The sequence below is a fragment of the Panthera uncia genome, chromosome B1 (assembly GCF_023721935.1).
Source record: "Panthera uncia isolate 11264 chromosome B1, Puncia_PCG_1.0, whole genome shotgun sequence".
NCBI classification, from domain to species: domain Eukaryota; kingdom Metazoa; phylum Chordata; class Mammalia; order Carnivora; family Felidae; genus Panthera; species Panthera uncia.
In genome coordinates this window covers 61,829,473-61,848,487 of record NC_064811.1, presented here as the reverse complement: position 1 = coordinate 61,848,487, position 19,015 = coordinate 61,829,473, and the positions used below count along the sequence as shown (strand labels likewise).

General features: G+C 35.5%; 1 protein-coding gene across 5 annotated transcripts in view; it reads left to right on the top strand.

Moving 5' to 3' along the window:
• The window catches only part of CNOT6L (CCR4-NOT transcription complex subunit 6 like), a 182,774-nt gene that overhangs the window by 38,706 nt on the left and 125,053 nt on the right, over window positions 1-19,015 (top strand). For all 5 annotated transcript variants that reach the window (XR_007458117.1, XM_049632093.1, XM_049632095.1 and 2 more), the window contains exons 2-4: window positions 6,698-6,819; window positions 10,077-10,263; window positions 11,484-11,569. Coding sequence is in view for 4 of the 5 variants with exons in the window: in XM_049632093.1 (XP_049488050.1) it covers window positions 6,698-6,819; window positions 10,077-10,263; window positions 11,484-11,569 (395 nt within the window). In the remaining variant the exon portion in view is untranslated. The remainder of the gene's footprint in view (window positions 1-6,697; window positions 6,820-10,076; window positions 10,264-11,483; window positions 11,570-19,015) is intronic.

The window sequence follows — 19,015 nt, the reverse complement described above, 5'->3', positions numbered from 1 at the left end:
AAAATTCTATTCTGATCCCACCCCCCCCCCCCCCCCCCCACCCCGCATAGTGCTTTCTTTAGCTGACAAGTAGACTATGCCCTCACTGCTTTATGGAGTTAGAAGCTTCTTTTAGTTATCATTGTGGATTAACATAAAGCTACCTTTGGATTACCTTTAGAAAGAAGTATAGTAACCATTATGACATCTCATTTTCATCCATGTATGCCTATGCATTTTGTTTGGGTAGGTAACTAGTTTGGCTTGGAATTTGAAGTAGATCCCAAAGAATAAACTGAATAGAATGAAGACACATTGAATTCAAATATTATTATTATTATTTTTAGTAATGTCTACACCCAATGTGGGGCTTGAACTCATGACTCTGAGATCAAGAGTTGCATGCTCATCTGATTGAGCCAGCCAGGCATCCTGAGTCTAAATATTTTTAAAGACCAAAAGAATCCTTGTTACTGTTATCTAATTATTTGGTTTGTCAGTAAGGATCATAGAATAAATAATGTCACAGTGTTAGAAGAGTATTTGCTATCACCTTAAATTAAATGTACTTATAAGTGTTTAGCCTCATTATCTTCGGTCCATTCCCCAATATTAAAACTTGGGGCACCTGGATGGCTCAGTTGGTTAAGCATCCGACTTCTGCTCAGATCATGATCTCACAGTTCCCATGTGTTTGAACCCTGCATCAGATTCCGTGCTAACAGTGTGGAGCCTGCTTGGGAGTCTCTCTTTCTCTCTGCTCCTCCTTCACTTGTGCTCTCTCTCTCTCTCTCTCTCTCAAAAATAAACCTTAAAAAAAAAAAAGTAAATGCTTCCCTGTATTTCTTTGAAAAAACAATAAAACAAAAACTTACCATTCTTGTCCTGGGAGCTGTAGTTTCTCTACTTGTCATTGACCATTCTGTGGATTACCTATTACATTTGGCCCTTGAACAACTCAGAGGTTAGGAACGCCAATCCCCCATGCATTTGAAAATTCATGTACGACTTTATATTACCCTAATAATGGCCTACTGTTGACTGGAAGCTTTACTGATAACATAAAGCATTGATTAACACATACTTTGCGTGTTATATATATTGTATTATATATTGTACTCTTATAATAAAGTAAGCTAGAGAAAAGAAAATGGTATTAAGAAAATCGTAAGAAACAAAATACATTTTCTGTAGTGTAAAAGATCTGCTTATAAGTAGACCTAAGCAGTTTTTTAAGGGTCAGCTTCATTACCCTTTAGTTGTACTCTTTCAGAATAGTGACAAGAGGGAACAATGCAACTACCTGATAAGGGGGTGGGTGGGGGGGGGGAAGGTAGTAACAAGAAGTGCCAAATTCTTTATAGCACTATTTGGAAGTAAACTATATATTCTATAACTTTATTTTAAAGCAGCGCTATGAAAATGGTATAAGCTACATGAAGGCAAGGATGTTGTTTATCTTGTTTACTTTAGAAGTCCTAGTGCTTGGTGTAATACATGATGGTAGTAGGTCTACAGTAAGTATTTGTTGAATAAATGTTAAACTGGTCAGAAACATGAAATTCCAAAAACCTGAGGTTATTATTTTTTTTTTAAATAAAATGACTTTACCATCATAAAACATGGGTTTTGCTTTGTTTAGTTTAGAGTGAGAGAGAGTCATGAAAACTTTGGGGTTCTTTTTGAGTAGGCTCCACACCCAGTGTTGGGCTTGAACTTACAACCCTGAGATCAAAAGTCAGATGTTCCACCAACTGAGCCACTAAGGTGTCCCAAACTTTGGGGTTCTTTTTGAATGTTTGCATTATTACCATATATGGACTTTAGCTAAATATGTCATTGCAGATAAATGCCACCAGAGAGACCCTTGTATAGACCTGTAGTGGGAAATGCTAATGAAATCATTATTTCAGGGTATGTTTTAAGCTCTTAAGCATCATCAGTCTTTATCACTATGATCCTGCTGTATGCAGTGTGATTTGCTAAGGCACTTTTTTTTTTTACTATCTGCTGGTGAGCCCATTCAGGGAAGGTATAATGATTAATAGTTCTGTATAGTTAAATATTGATGAAGAAATAAAAACTTCAGAAATGCTGCAGCACAAGGGTTAGTTTGCTTTATTAAAAAAAGTTGAACTTAGATTTATTTTCTCAGAAAGCAAAATGGCCTTAATGCTTAAGACCAGATGGGAAGGATGGATATTAGGTAGGTAGGTATTCAATAAATAACAAATAATGTGTTATTTGGGAATAACCTTTGGGAATAAATGTCAATATAATACAGATTTATCTGAGAATGTGTAAAATGCAATAAATCATAGACATCTTGCTCTAAAAGTTAAGCAGAACTATCTAGTGTGGGCTTAATTTTGTCTTCCTCTAACTTTGGGAACCCTGCCAGCATCTGTATTTCTGCCAAAGATTACTTTGCAGACTACAGTTGAGATGACCAGTTAATATTTGTATGGAAATAAATGTATGTTTAATGATTTTTATTTTAGAGTTGAGTTAGAAGTCTCTGATTCATTATGAAACATTCTTTGGTGCTTGTAGCATTCTTTCTTTCTTAGACTGAGTTCTAAGTAATAGTAATTGTGCTGTACTATAAACTTGGATAAAATGACCTTAAATTTGGACAGGATGTGAGAGGGAAACTTTGGTTTAATACCACAAGAACTTAAATCTTTATATGTACTATACAGACTGCTCTTTTTTTAAGTTGTTCCAGATGACCACCTATTAACAGAAGTCCAGTTCTAGCTTTAAAAGTTTGCTCTGATTTGGCTCAGATTAGATTTTGTTCTGTTTGGGAGCAGGGAGCAGTTGTTATTTTATTAGCTTCAGATATAAAATTTGAGATTTGGGATTCTTTAGCAATAGTGTATTTGGATGTATTTCATATATATTTTGTAATATGCTGTTCATTGAAACGACGTGATATACAGGTATGTTACATTTTTTTGTTTTGGAAGCTCCATTTAAAATTTTTCTAGGGCAGGGGCACCTGGGCGGCTCAGTCGGTTTAGCATCCAACTTTGGCTAAAGCCATGATCTCACAGCTCCTTCGTTTGAACCCTGCATTGGGCTCTGTGCTGACAGCTAAAAACCTGGAGCCTGCTTTGGATTCTGTCTCCCTCTCTCTCTGCCCTTCTCCTGCTCTCCCACTCTCTCTCAAAAATAAACAAACATTAAAAAAATAAAATACAAATTTCTAGGTCAAAATAGCTCTTGTGTTACATATAATATTGCTTGTAATTGAAAAATTGAAATACATTTTCTATGAAGTTCATATTTTATAAGTTTACATGAGGTTTTTCCTGTGGAACAGAAGAGAAACTAATGAAAATCTTCACTATGTGGTAGTGATTAATCAGCTTTCAATGGTGGAGATTAAAACTAGTTTACTTTTAGGATAGTTAATGTAGGAACTAAGAAGTCAGACATAATTCGGTTCTTTGGCCAGGACTGATGGTAACTCTCAGAAATTTTGCACTAGGATCTGGGAAGGTCATGTAGGTGCTGTGCTAAGATCCAATGGATGGAAAGTGGGTGGCAGGTTTAAAGAAGCTTATGTAGTTAGCATTTGGGGAGCTATGTGGAGTATTTTTTATAGTGTTGAAATAGGGTCGAAGACTGGAAAGTTAGGTTGTGTTGCCAAAGGGGCTTTTATTGTACTCTATTACAAGATAAGGATACCCAGTATAAATTAGGTTGATGTAATGGGAGGATCCTCTGGGAACTGATGTAAGATGTTGTAAAAATTAGAAAGTCATGGAAAAACCAAAAGCTTCCTGTTTGATCAATTTGAAAAAGAAGATAGGGAAAGGAATTAGCTGTTAGGCTTTCCAAAATAAAACATTTCTATTTTTTAGATAAAATGTATTCATCACTCAGTATTTAAGTCTTGGAATGACCTGTATATGAGACTGTTAGAAACCACACTATCGGTGTCACATTTAAAGAGTTAAATACATTTGAATTAGTATTTTATATTTTAATTTATTTTGAAATAAGTTTTTGAGGTATGTCTCCAGTGTGCAAAGTTGGTGATGAGGAACTGAGAGGGAAAAAATAAAGCTGAATAAGAGGCTTTAATATTACCAATTTCCCAAATTTGAATTCTCTAAGTCTTTAGTAGCAATTTTGAAAACCTGATGTTTGAGACAGTAGTGATCACCAGAACTGAAGACTCTACTAAGTTGCTTGTTAACCCAAAAGTAAAATGTTACCACTTTAATCAGACTATTGAAATTTATATTCATTTTTAATTAAGTGCTTGTATTTTCATTGGTTTCCTAATCAAATCTGGAAGAGATCTCTGACCGCTAATATGGCAGTATTAATATTACTTTGGTTTTACATGTAAACACTGGTAAACGTTTCATGGATTTGTTTTGCAGGAACAGATTTTATAAATTTTAGTGGATTTAGGAAGATGGAAACTTGTGAAAAATTTAAAAAAATCATTTTATATAGTAGCTGATTTCAAGATTAGAATTACAGGGCCAGAAGAGATGGCAATTATTGACCTATATAGATTTTTAAAATATTTAGGGAAATTGAACATGTCGATTAATTAGCATTTCCTGGGAATAATTTTTAGAAAAGCATTGACTGAAAATTGGCTGTGAGATGGAAAAAGCAGGAGGAAGGTGGCAGATTTTAGTATTACAAAGCATATATTCATTCCACAAATACATATTAAGGGCCTACTATGTGGAAGGAACTATATAGCAATATAAAAATGATATGCCTCCACACAGAAATGAATGATAGTCCCCTTAAGGAACATACCATCCAGTGGGAGCCATTATTAAAAACCACATTAAGTTGACCTCTATGTTTTATGAAAACGAATTAGAATTTTGAAACATTTGTTTTGCATATTTTGCAGTCTTTATTTTTTACCCATCTGCAATGTAGTTCATGGATTTTGTAGCATGTTGTTTGTGTGTTTTGGCTTTCCTTACTCTTGTGTTTTTGCAGATTTTCATATTAGTATGCAGAAGTACTCACAGAGGTACACATTCCTCATGCACGGTAGAAATTCTGAAAATCTTGTTATCTAAAAATTTTATTTTTTGAAGTATTTTACATAGGCCGAATGTGGTAGAAATCAAGTTTTTTTTTCCCATGGAAAATTATCATATTCTTTGTGCTGTATGAAGATCCTGGGATATGTATGGGAAATAAAAGGGTCAGTATGAACCAACTTGTACGATAAGATTAAAGCAGAAGGAAGGGCTTAACCTGGAAACTTGGAAGCAGACTACTGTTAAACAGATTAATAAATCTGGAAAACTTTCTCTTTACCCCTTTTAAAAGAGGAAAGTGACTATTTTACCTTCAGAAATATGAGTAGATTATGGTGTAGGAAATTTTGATTCTGTTCTTATAAACTAGCTTTGATTTTTTTTGAAACATAGAATACCACTAATTTTTCTTTATTCTCTGTATATAACAAATTTCAGACCATGTGAAAGTAAATTACATTGAATTATAAATTCTAAACTTTAGTTGGAAACACTCTCAGATCGAGACACTTGGTTTTGGGGTGTGTGTGTGTATGTGTATGAAATATAAGCAAAGAGAACCAATATACTAATAACAAGGCAACTTACAGATAGCATGTAGGATTTTAATTAGGTTCAGGGCTTTGTCATTTGCTATTATTGCTATATCTAAACTGGATTTTATTTTCTGCCAGTTACCAAGCAGTAATTCTTGTGTTGGACTCCTTGAATGGCTACTTTCAGTGCCATTTGTCATATGCTTCATACATTGCACACTTGAGGATTTTTATATCTAGTTTTTACCATTCGTGATCAGTCAGTGATTATTTTGGCAGTTACATGAAGAAGAGTATATAATAATACTAGTTTCAGTTCGGTGGCATGGACACTTCTGAGAGTGAAAAGGAATGATGCTGCCTCAGAACAACAGGTTAAACCAAGACAGGCTCATACTAAGATATCATTCTGTGTGATGCTTTTGACTGCAAGTGATGAAAAACACAAGCTAAACTAGTTTAAACAATAAGTAATATATATTGGCTTGTGTATGCAAAAAGCCCAGTGTTCGGGAGTCCTACAGGTATGATTTGGTGAGGACTCTGGCTTTGTCTATTTTCTAGACTCTGACTTCTGTGGCTGGCTTCCCTTATAATCGTTGGATGGTTGCCAGTAGCAATCTGGGCTATATTCTTCTATGATTAGCAGGATAGAGAAGCCTGAATAGAATGCGTCTTAAGCTTCATGGTTATTAGATACTTCTGAGCTAATCTCTGTGACAAGAGGAATGTCATGTGCTGATTGTCTTAAATACAAGATATTTGAATATCACCGAGGCAAGGAGGACAGGATTACTTTGATATTCTTAGACTAGTCAAAATCCATTCAGAAAACTGGTGTAGGGTCTGTCTGTTTGGGAAAGCAAGGCTGCTAAAGCAAGAACGGGTGGAAGTTCGGGAAGCAACTACAAAGTTCAATGTGAAATGCAATGTCTTTGCTTATTCGCATTTTCCCTTATGCATCTGTTACTGAGTTCCTGCAAGAGCCTAACATACTGCAGACATGTTTTCTTCTAGTGAGAATTTCTAGTATGAAATGACTTAGCCTGGCAAGGGGAAAGGAAAAGAAAATTTACATCCCATTTTTCTTTTTTTCTGTGAGACTGTGGTAATTGTTGATTATCCTTTTTTTTTTTTTTTTTTTAACAGACTAATAGGGATGCCAAAGGAAAAATATGATCCTCCAGATCCTCGCAGAATTTATACCATCATGTCAGCAGAGGAGGTAGCCAATGGGAAAAAATCTCACTGGGCAGAATTAGAAATCTCGGGTGAGTGGAATCTGAAGCGTTTAATCCAGGATATAATAGCAATAATGAGCAAGAATTGAGTATTGTATTTATTCCTATGTTGTACATTTGTAATTAGATGAACTAATTGAGAAAATAAAAGATTCTGAGTACTGGTGTTTAATTTACCTGTGACTAAATATCTTTTTCCTGTTCTTTCTTTTGAAATAATACCTTGAGCCAGAGTTGGCATCTGAAATTGAGGACATTGGGAGTTTTGTTTCTGAGTAACCAGGTTCTTTGATATAATAGATTTAATTTTGGCTATTGCAGAGTAATTATTTTTGGAAATTGAAATCTTTGCCATTTTCCTATCATCCTAGTGTTGGCCTAGTAGGAAGCTTAGAAGCTGTTGATTCCAAAAAATAACTATATTACATGACCTTTCATGTTTAGGATTTGTTCAGATAGAATATGATTCCTAAAAACTTGCAGCCCTAATGTACTAGTGAGAAAAAAATCAGACAAACTCAAGCTGAAAAACTCAAACTGCAAAATACCTAACCTAGTAATCCTCAAAAGTGTCAAGGTCATAAAAAACAAGGAAAGACTGAGAAACTGTCACAGACCATAAGAGACTAGGGAGACATGATGACTAAATGCAAAATGGTATCTTGAATTGGATCTTATAACAAAAAGATGGAAAACTGGTGAAATCCAATATAAAATCTGTACATTAGTAATGTACCAATAATGTACAAAAGTAATGTACTAATATTAGTTTCCTGGTTTTGACAAATGTATCATGATAATATAAGAAACTAACATTAGGGGAACTGGATGAGAGGTATACAGGAACTCTATATTGGTAGCTTTTCTGTAAATCTAAAATTATTATAAAGTTAAAAGTTTATTAAAAATAGAATATAACTACTGTTTTTTTTGTTTATTAATTGGTATAATACAGATAATGTAGAATGTGATACCCCTGTCCCCCCCCCCCCCCCAACAGGCTTTCATTGGGAAGCATTAAACCCACATTATAGTGTTAATAGCAAGAATTACCCGTATATTTAGCTTAAATGTAATCTGGTGGGTAAATGTTGGTAATCAGAAGAATGAATATCAGCAGATCCTATTGGGCTAACCCAGGGTTTCTCAGTTAGGCACTGCTAACACTTAGGGCCAGACAGTTCTTTGTGGTTGGGGGCTGTTGTGTGCACTGTAGGTGATTTAGCAGCATTCCTGGTCTTTACCCACTAGATGCCAGTAGCACTCCTCTTTTTTTTTTTTTTTTAAAGGACATTAATTTTAATTTCATTGTAGACATGATAATTGGAATTTTGAATTTTTTTAATGTTTATTTTTGAGAGAGACAGTGTGAGTGGGGGAGAGGCAGAGGGAGAGCTGTCAGTACAAATTCCCACATGGGGCTTGAACTCACAAATGTGATATTATGACCTGAGCCGAAGTCAGATGCTTAACTGACTGAGCCACCTAGGCGCCTCATGATATTGGAATTTTGATAATGAAGATAGTTCTCCAGCAGTTTGGGTCCTTAATATGATAGTTAGCCACATACATGTTTAAATATAAGTTAATATTAACATATTAATATATTAAGTATATATTAAGTTTAAATACATATGAATATTAACATGAGATATTACCATTTTGTAAATAATTCCATTAAAACACATGGGATAAAAGGTCGCTGTAATACATATCAGTGGACATCTTAGGGACTATAATTTACATAAGTTATAATTTTTTAAGCTGAAGTATAGTTAACACACATCGATACATTAGTTTCAGTTATACAGCATAGTGTTTAGCAGTATTCCCGGCCTCTACCCACTAGATGCCAGTAGCAATCCTCTGGTTTTGACAGCGAAGAATGTCTCCAGAGTCCCAAAGTCCCTTGGGGAATAAAATCAAAATTGCCCCTGGTTGAGAACCACCTGATTAAATCCCAGGTAAGACTTAAATAAGGTTCTTTTACCACAGCCTCTCTTCACTTGAACACTTTCTTTCCTATTAAAATACAAAATCCTGGGGCGCCTGGGTGGCGCAGTCGGTTGGGCGTCCGACTTCAGCCAGGTCACGATCTCGCGTTCCGTGAGTTCGAGCCCCGCGTCAGGCTCTGGGCTGATGGCTGATGGCTCGGAGCCTGGAGCCTGTTTCCGATTCTGTGTCTCCCTCTCTCTCTGCCCCTCCCCCGTTCATGCTCTGTCTCTCTCTGTCCCAAAAATAAATGAAAAACATTGAAAAAAAAAAAATTAAAATACAAAATCCTAGCTGGCACCTGAGCCTGATAATAGATAGCATGAAGGAACCTGTGACAGAACCCTGGACAGATCTGAGCTTGAGTTGACGACTGCTTGATAGCTATGTGAAAAAGTAACATTGACCATTTGACATTTTGTGGCCTCTATACACCTTCCACTGCTCTTTTAATCAAGATCTGTTGTTTCAAATGTGATATGTAATTAAATTCTATTTTACTTCTGTAAAGTTTATAAAATGATCTTCATATAAATTATTAAGATAATATCCCACTTTACAGCAGCTGCGGTTAGGTGATTTGCCCAGATCTATATAGCTAGTAAGCGGTAAAAATCAGGATTCTGAGATAGGTTTTCTGAATCTTTTCTAGTCCATGTGCTACAATAGCTGTCTGATGCTGACTGACTGATAAAGCTTAATGTGTGACCATTTCACTTGAGTATGTTGCACTTAGTGCAAAATCTTAAACCAGAGTTGTTGATTGTAGCATCGAAAGCTGGGAACGATACCTCTTTTATGGGTAAAATGGTTTTCCTAATGGTCAATCTGATGTTGGTTCTAAATCATCGTAATTACTCTTGGTAATTTAAAGTTTGTAGAAGAATCCAGGCCCAAAATATGGACAAACGTTTCACTATTATTTTTTGTGGAGTATGTAAGAAATACTTTCGTTAGGACTGTGCCTTAAAATTCAAGACTGTTCTGTCACAAAAGCTTAAGTCAGCCTGATGTTTTCCTTGAGAACTCACCATCACCCTGACTCCAGGGGTCTCCTTATTATGCCACATCTCATTTAATACATGGGGAGTTCATGAGAAATAATGGTTGTTAGGCAAAAGTGACATGAAATTAAAGAACAGGTAGGTTTGGAAGCAGTCAAATGGCATTAATAGAAAACTAACCTCAAAGATGCAGTATCTGTATATTGCAGTCTCTTCTACTACTTTTTAGTCCTTGGAGGTTAGTCTTTATCCTGGGCCTAGAATTTAATGCTTCAATATTTTGCCTTTTAGGTAGAGTGCGGAGCTTAAGTACGTCACTTTGGTCATTGACACACTTGACAGCACTGCACCTAAATGACAATTACCTTAGTCGCATTCCACCTGATATTGCCAAGCTTCATAATCTGGTTTACCTGGATCTGTCATCCAATAAACTCAGAAGTTTACCAGCAGAACTAGGAAACATGGTGTCTCTCAGGTAAGGAAATATTACTGATATGACTCACTATATAGAATTCTAAATTTACCAAATAAGAAAATTATGAGATATTACTCCTCTTGCAGTAGGATTTTGGTATGCATTTGAAGATCAAATGATAAAAATTTTCTAAACAGGGCTCGAGGTGGCATCCGTTGAACATTTCCTTTCTTTCAATTTGAAGCTTTCTAAGTAGAAGTGTGCTTGTCTTACCAATTTCTTTTAACAGCCTTGAGGTGGGTTGGGATTAAAATATTAGGTCTCGCTTTAGGCTCAGGCATGTGATAAGATAATCATAAATAATTGAGAAAATATTCTGATCTTGTAAGTAAACTTCTGGGAACATACCTGTTTTATAAGGTGAAGTATACTTAAATGTCACAAGTCCTTAAGGAAACCTTAGAACTTGATAGTAAATGGATTTATTTCTTGTCCTTTAGGGTTCTTTAAGAATTTCTTCATAGGAAAAAATTTTGTAGGTCCCTTAAGACCTTGTATAAATGTTTTTAGTGTAGGCAGGTATTGCTTTTCTATGTTTATTTGCTAAGTGGTAATTTTTTTTTCCCGGCTAAGTAGTGATATTTAAAATTGCTGTCATGTGTTTAAAATTAAACATTTATATTGTTTTAGAATCTTATTCCTTATTTTCTTAAAATACTTTTTAGTCATCTAATAATATGGCTGTTTATTTTTTCTGTAATGTGGCCAAAATTTCAAAATTATAAACTTGGATCTTACCTATATTATCCTATTATCTGTATTATGCTTTATTTTCTGTGGTTATGTCAGTGATTGTTCATCATAGTATCTTAATGTGATTACAGTGTAATCAGTTATAAGAATTGATAAAGGTGATTGGTTGTTACATTTTTCTGTGGAGTATACTGGATTCAAGGATACTGGTTGTCTTTGGATACAAAGAATATCTGTCACTTTGATTTGGGTAGGCATTTGAGTGAGAGAGAAAAGGGAATGGAGTTAGCCTGTGAATGATATGTAGTTCTTGCAGCTTTAGTAATCTGTGCTGGAGAATGAATAAATTATAGAAACATTGTTAACAGTTGTGGTAGTTACACATTTTGTACATTTTTTGGATTGAATGTGTCTTGCAAGTAAATATAACTCATGGTATGTTAGGGAAGGCTAAGAAAGTAAATTGTAGATATTAATAAAGTTTGATATATTAAACTTTTTTCTTTCTTTTTTTTTTTTTTGAACAGGGAATTGCTTTTAAATAACAATCTGTTACGGGTTTTGCCTTATGAACTTGGTCGGCTCTTCCAGCTACAAACTCTAGGTTTGAAAGGTAAGTGATGTTAGAAGATGACAGTGTTAACACTCACTGAGTATTGAGGTGTTGTGAGCCTTTTAAAGACAATTTTGGTTACAATATAGGTAAGGTTTTCGCATAATTTTGAGAATGTAATTATACTTTCTCTTGAAAGTAAAGTGGTTCTTCAGTATCAAATTGAGCTTCAGCATTTCATCATACTGCCATCATTTTAACAAATTTGTATGGGGAAAAATTTTAAATATATTTTATATTTAATTTTCTGTAAAATTCTTACATTTCTTAGAGGAGGTATTTTAAATTGACACTGTAGTTCCGCCTGCCACCCCACCTATAAAAGAATGACTTAATAGGGTAAACCCCAGGCAGAGTATTCCATATCAGGTTTTGATAGAGTAGATAAAATTGCACTGACATATTGTTTGTTATAAGAGAGAAAACATAACAGTAAAGATGAACTATACCTAATGAGAATGATTGTTCTGAATAAAGTATATCAATCCAAGATAGATGTTCCTTTGATAATCTCATCTCAGGCAGTTTGGGATGAAAGTCATTCTCAATTCATATTAATAGTGAAATTTGTTATAAAAATCTCTTATGGCATAGCATAGGAAGAAGGGTTTATTTTGATTTTAGAGGACTAAATACAGTTGTACTATATTGGTTAAATATTTTACTCTATTCTCATGAGGAATGGACATTAATCAAAGCCTTATAAAGTAAACACTTCCTTATTTTATTTTCCTTCTTCAAAGACAATTTGAGTCTCTGAGAACATGTTCTGTTCTGTTTGCATTTGCTTATGTCATATAATGGAGTATTAAGAAAGAAGCTTGAATATGAATTGAAAGAATCCTGATATTATTGGTTGACATGACAGAAATAGTATTAGATTTCTTTGTATAGTTAATCTTTTGTAAATTAGATAATTATATGAATGGTGTGTCTTGTGTTTTTACTCTCTCTGTAGGACTTTTTTTTTTGATATTTTTTATCCTATATGAAGAACCAGGGGATACTTATATCTAAAATATTTTCTTGAAGATTAACCCCAAGGCATTTCATTTTTAACTGTTGGGACATTTCACCTTAATCTCTGTATGCTGAATCTTATTCTTATATGTTAGACTTGAAACAGCCATCCAGCTAGAATTGGAATGAGTGCAGGTCTGTTCTTCTCTATTAAAAAATATTATGAGGGCACTTGGATGGCTAGTTGGTTAAGCATCCAACTCTTGATTTCGGCTCAGGACACGATCTCATGGTTTAAGATTAACAGCATGGAGCCTGCTTGGGATCCTGTCTCTCCCTCTCTTTTTGTTCCTCTCCCATTTGTGCTTGTGTGCTCTCTTGGTCTGTCTCTCTCTCAAAATAAATAAACATTTAAAAAAAATTACAGAATGACTGTCATTTTTTATAGTCTTATTAGACTCATGAAGCATGAAATTCACACTTTTGTACTGATCGTAGTAATTTTTTTGTCTCTAAGAATAACCATTGCTTCTTTTAACATCAATTAGAACAGCCATTTTTTGGGGCACCTGGTGGCTCAGTCGGTTAAGTGTCTGACTTTGGCTCAGGTCATTGATCTCATGGTTCATGGGTTCGAGCCCTGCATCAGGTTCTGTGTTGATAGCTCAGAGCCTGGAGCCTGCTTCGGATTCTTCCTTCTTTTCTTTCCGTTCCGTTCCGTTCTTTTTTCTACCCCCCCCCCACTCATGCTCTCTCTCTCAAAAATAAACAAACATTAAAAAAACTAAAAAAAAAAAAAAACCAAAAAAATCCAAAACAGCCGTCCTCCTCCTGCTAATATTGATGGAGAGCACATCAGTGACAAATGAATAATTTACTATTGAACTCAGTGGATTTACCCTTTGTACAATGTGATGTTCCTGAAAACGCAAATATTCCCTATCTTACTGTTTCATACCCCATTCCGTATTATCTCATGTAAAGACCTATTCCCATAAAATTTATACTAAGCATCAACTGAATGAATCATTCTGAATATCTGTTATCTCCTTGTCCTTCATCCATTTTACTAGTTAAAATCTTAGTCTTCCAAACTACTGTTTTTGGCTGGCCTTTGATCCTAGTGTCCTTTTGTTTACTGATTCGCATTTGTTAAAGTCTCTTCTTAGACTTCTAGTCCTTCAAATTGGGTACCAGCTCTGCCTCGTGAACTATCACTTAGCTTTGTTCATTCCTATGAATAAGTTTCTTTTTATTAAACTTCAGTTTGTTCTAAGGTAAATACCTATCTGCATTCCTTTTCTCTTTGAAAATCTATTATTCTGGTAGAGTACCACTTTCTCTTCAGGTGATCCAATACAGAAAAGCCAAGGACGTTTATTATGCTAAGGAAAATAGAAATAAGTCAGTCAAAGAAAGACAGATACCACTTGATTTCACTCATATCTGGGATTTGACAAACTTAACAGATGATCATAGGGGAAGAGAAGGAAAAATAAGATAAAAACAGAGGGAGGCAAACCATAAGAGGCTCTTAAATGCAGAGAACAAGGGCACCTGGGTGACTCAGTCGGTTGAGCATCTGATTTCGGTTCAGGTCATGATCTCCTGGTTTGTGTGTTCGAGCCCCACGTCCAGCTCTGTGCTGATAGCTCAGGGCCTGGAACCTGCTTCAGATTCTGTGTCTCCTTCTCTGTCTGCCCCTCCTCCACTCGCACTCTGTCTCTCTCAAAAGTAAAGAAACATAAAAAAAAAAAAATTTAAATGCAGAGAACCAAGTGAGGGTTGATGGGGGTGGGGTAGACAGGTGATGAGCATTAAGGAGGGGCCTTGTCCGGATGAGCACTGAGTGTTATATGTAAGTGATGAATCACTAAATTCTACTCCTGAAGTCAAGACTACATTGTATGTTAACTAACTTGAGAATAAAAAAAGAAAAGAAACCCAGAGCCATTTCTGCCATCTTTCCAAAGTTTGAGATGGTAGAAACAGGATTGGTTTAGAAACAGGAATAAAATGTCCCTAATGAATGGTAGCTTTACATTCTTAGGAAGGTAAGACTTGAAATTTCCTAATCTGTTTTAGTACTCATAAAATGGCACTGTGTTTCCAGAAAAGGGAAAGGAGTGGAATGGAGCATTTATTTCACTTAGGGTAATACCCTCTAGGCCCATCCATGTTTTCACAAATGGCAAGATTTCATTCTTTTTTATGGCTGAATACTGTTTCTGTATGTATATGCCACATCTTCTTTATCCATTTACCTGTCAGTTCTCAACAGAGGTTATTTCCAGATCTTGGCTGTTGTAAGTAATGCTGCAGTAAACATAGGGTTGCACATATCTTTAAGGTCAGTTGATTTTTTTTTAGTAGACAAACAACGTTGCATTAGTTTAAGGTGTACAACATATTAATTCAACTCTATATATTAAGTTGTGCTCACCTCAGTGTAGCTAGCATCTGTTACCATGTAACACTATTACAATACCATTGACTATATTCCCTGTGATGACTTTTCATTCTCCTGACTTATCCGTTCTATGACTAGGAGCCTTTCCTATTCACTCATTTTGTCCATTGGCAGTTATCTGGCAGCCATCACTTTGGTCTCTGTATTTATAGGTCTGATTCTGCTTTTTGTTTATTCATTTGTTTTCTTTTTTATTCTGTATATAAGTGAAATCATGTGGTATTTGTATTTCTAACTTACCTAGGATAATACTTTCTATGCCTGTCACATCACAAATGGCAAGATCTCTTATTTTTAATGGTTTAGTAATATTCTTTTATATATATATACACCCCGTCTTCTTTATCCATTCATCTGTGGATGGATATTTGGGTTGCTTCCATATCTTGGCTATTTTAAATAATGCTGCAGTAAACATAAGGGTGTGTATATCTTTTTGAATTAGTGTTTTCATTTTCTGGTAAATGTGCAGAGGTGGAATTATTGGATTGTATTAGATTTCTATGTAACTTTTTGAGGAACCTCTGTACTATTTTCCTGTTTAAAATTTTTAAAAATTTAAATCCAAGTTAGTTAACATATATGTAATAATGATTTCAGGAATAGAATGTAGTGATTCATTACTTACATATAACACCCAGTGCTCATGGCAGCGTGTCCTCCCTAATGCCCCTTGTCCATTCATCCACTCAACACCCCATCAGTAACCCTCAGGTTGTTCTCTGTATTTTAGAGGGTTTGTTCCCTTCTCTGTTTTTATATTATTTTTTGCTTCCCTTCCCTTATGTTCATCTATTTTGTGTCTTAAATTCCACATGAGTGAAATCACGTATTTGTTTTTCTCTAACTTACTTCACTTAGCATAATACACTCTAGTTCCATCCATGTTGTTGTAAATGGCAACATTTCATTCTTTTTCATTGCCAAGTAATATTCCAGTGTGTGTATACATACATGTATACACACACACACACACACCACACATCTTTATCCATTCATCAGTCGATAGACATTTGGGCTCTTTCCATAATTTGGCTATTGTTGATAGTTCTGCTATAAACATTGGGGTGCATTTGCCCCTCCAAATCAGCACTCTTGTATCCTTGGATAAGTACCTAGTCATGCAATTGCTGGGTGTAGGATAGTTCTATTTTTAATTTTTTGAGGAACCTCTATATTGTTTTCCAGAGTAGCGGCACCAGTTTGCATTCCCACCAGCAGTGCAAAAGCTTTCCTCTTTTTCTGCATCCTCACCAACATCTTTTGCTGCCTGAATTGTTCATTTTAGCCATTATGACAGGTGTGAAGCAGTATCTCATTTTGGTTTTGATTATTTCCCTGATGATGAGTGATGTTGAGTACCTTTTCATGTGTGTCTTAGCCATCTGGATATCTTCTTTGGAAATGTATCTATGTCTTTTGTCCATTTCTTCACTGGATTATTTGTTTCTTGGGTGTTGAGTTTATGTTCTTTATAGATTTTGGATACTAACCCTTTATCCGATATGTGATTTGCAAATAATCTTCTTTCATTTGGTTGGTTGCCTTTTAGTTTTGCTGATGGTTTCCTTTGCTGTGCAGAAGATTTTTTTTTTTTTTTTTTAATCATCCTGATGAGGTCCCAATAGTTCATTTTTGCTTTTGTTTCCCTTGCCTCCAGAGACATGTCAAGAAGTTGCTGTGGCCAAGGTCAAAGAGGTTATTGCCTGTCTTCTCTACGGTTTTGATGACTTCCTGTGTTTCATTTAAGTCTTATCTATTTTGATTTTATTTTGTGTATGGTGTAAGAAAGTAGTCCATACATGTCTTCTGCTTGTTGCTGTCTCATTTTCCCAGCACCATTTGCTGAAGAGATGGTCTTTTTTCCATTAAATATTCTTTCCTGCTTTGTTAAAGATTAGTTGGACATACATTTGTGGGTGTATTTCTTTGTTCTCTATTCTGTTCCATTGACCTATATATCTGTTTTTGTGCCTGTACCATACTGTCTCAACGATTACAGCTTTGTAATAATATAGCTTGTAGTCTGGAATTGTGATACCTCCAGCTTTGGTTTTCTTGTTTAGGATTGCTTTGGCTATTCAGGGTCTTTTCTGGTTCCATACAAACTTTAGGATTGTTTGTTCTAGCTCTATGTAGAATGTTGGTGTTATTTTGATAGGGATTGCTCTGTACTGGGTTCCATAGTGGATGCACTAATTTACATTCCCACCAACAGTGTAAAAGGGTTCTCTTTTCTCCACATCCTTGCCAAAACTGGTTATTTCTTGTCTTTAGATACCAGCCATGCTGACTGGTGTGATGTGATAGCTCATTGTGGTTTTGATATGCATTTTTTTGATGACTGTTGATGTTGAGCATCTTTTCATGTGTCTGTTGGCCTTCTGTATGTCTTTGGGAAAATGTCTTTTCAGGTCCCCTGCCCATTTTTAATCAGTTTTTTTTTTTGGGGGGGGGTGTGACTTGCAGAGTACTTTGTATATTTTGGATATGAAGCCTTCATAGATACAGCATTTACACATCTTCTCCCATTCATTAGATTGCTTTTTTGTTTCGTTGATGGTTTCCTTCACTGTGCAAAAGCTTTTTAGTTTGATATAGTCCAGTTACTTAATTTTGCTTTTGTTTACGTTGCCTGAGGAGAGAGATTCAGAAAGATATTAAAACCAGTGTCCAGGACTTGACTGCCTTTGTTTTTCCTTTAGGCATGCTATGGCTTCTGGTCTTACATTGAGGTTATTAAACCATTTTGAGTTTATTTTTGTGTGTGGTGTGAGAAAGTGGACCAGTTTTATTCTTTTGCATGTACCTGTCCAGTACTTCTAATACCATTTTGGAACTGATTTTTTTTTTAATGTTTATTTATTTTTGAGAGAGAGAGCCCGAGCAGGGGAGGAGCAGAGACAGAAGGAGACAGAATCCGAAGCAGGCTCCAGGCTCTGAACTGTCAGCAGAGAGTCCATGTGGGGTTCGAACTCACAAACCGCCAGATCATGACCTGAGTTGAAGTCGGATGCTTTAGCGACTGAGCCACCCAGGCGTCCCGGAACTGATGTTTTAATATAGTATGAGGGGGTCTCATTTAGAGACTGATGTAATCCTGTTTTTGTTCTATGTATATAACCAACCATCTCACTATCATTTAGTGAATAGTTTTCCCTTTTCTCACTGATCATCAAGAAACTCACCTATCAGCTATGGTAGGGTCTGTTTTTGGATCTCCATTTTGTATATCCAGAAGTCAGTTTGTCTAACCTTGCACTAATTACTACATTGTCATAATCATTTTTATGGCTTTATATTAAGACTTTATATATGGTTTGGGAATTCCCTTATGTTTTCCTTTCACAGTGTGGTGGTAGTCTGGCTGTCTTCAGTCCCTCATACATAAGAAATAATTTGTTATACTTCACCAAAAATGTTGTTAGAACTTTGGGGCTGCATTGAATGTGTAGGTCAATTCAGGAAGAATTGACTTTGTTTTTATTATAATTATTTTTTATCATTATATTTTAAAATATAATTTATTGTCAAATTGGCTTCCATACAATAATACCCAGTGCTCATCCCAACAAGTGCCCTTCCTCAATGCCCATCACCCACTTTCCCCTCTCCCCCACCCCCCATCAACCCTCAGTTTGTGCTCTGCATTTTTAAGAGTCTCTTATGGTTTGTCTCCCTCCCTCTCTGTTTGTAACTATTTTTTTCCCCTTTCCTTCCCCTATGGTCTTTTTTTTAAGTTTCTCAAGATCCACGTATGAGTGAAAACTTATGATATCTTTCTCTGACTGATTTCACTTAGATTAATATCCTCTAGTCCCATCCACGTTGCTGCAAATGGCAGGATTTCATTCTTTCTCATTGCCAAGTAGTATTCCATCGTATATATATAAAGCGCATCTTCTTTATCCATTCATCAGTTGGACATTTAAGCTCTTTTTCTATAATTTGGCTGTTGTTGAAAGTGCTGCTATAAACATTGGGATACATGTGCCCCTATTAATCAGCACTCTTAT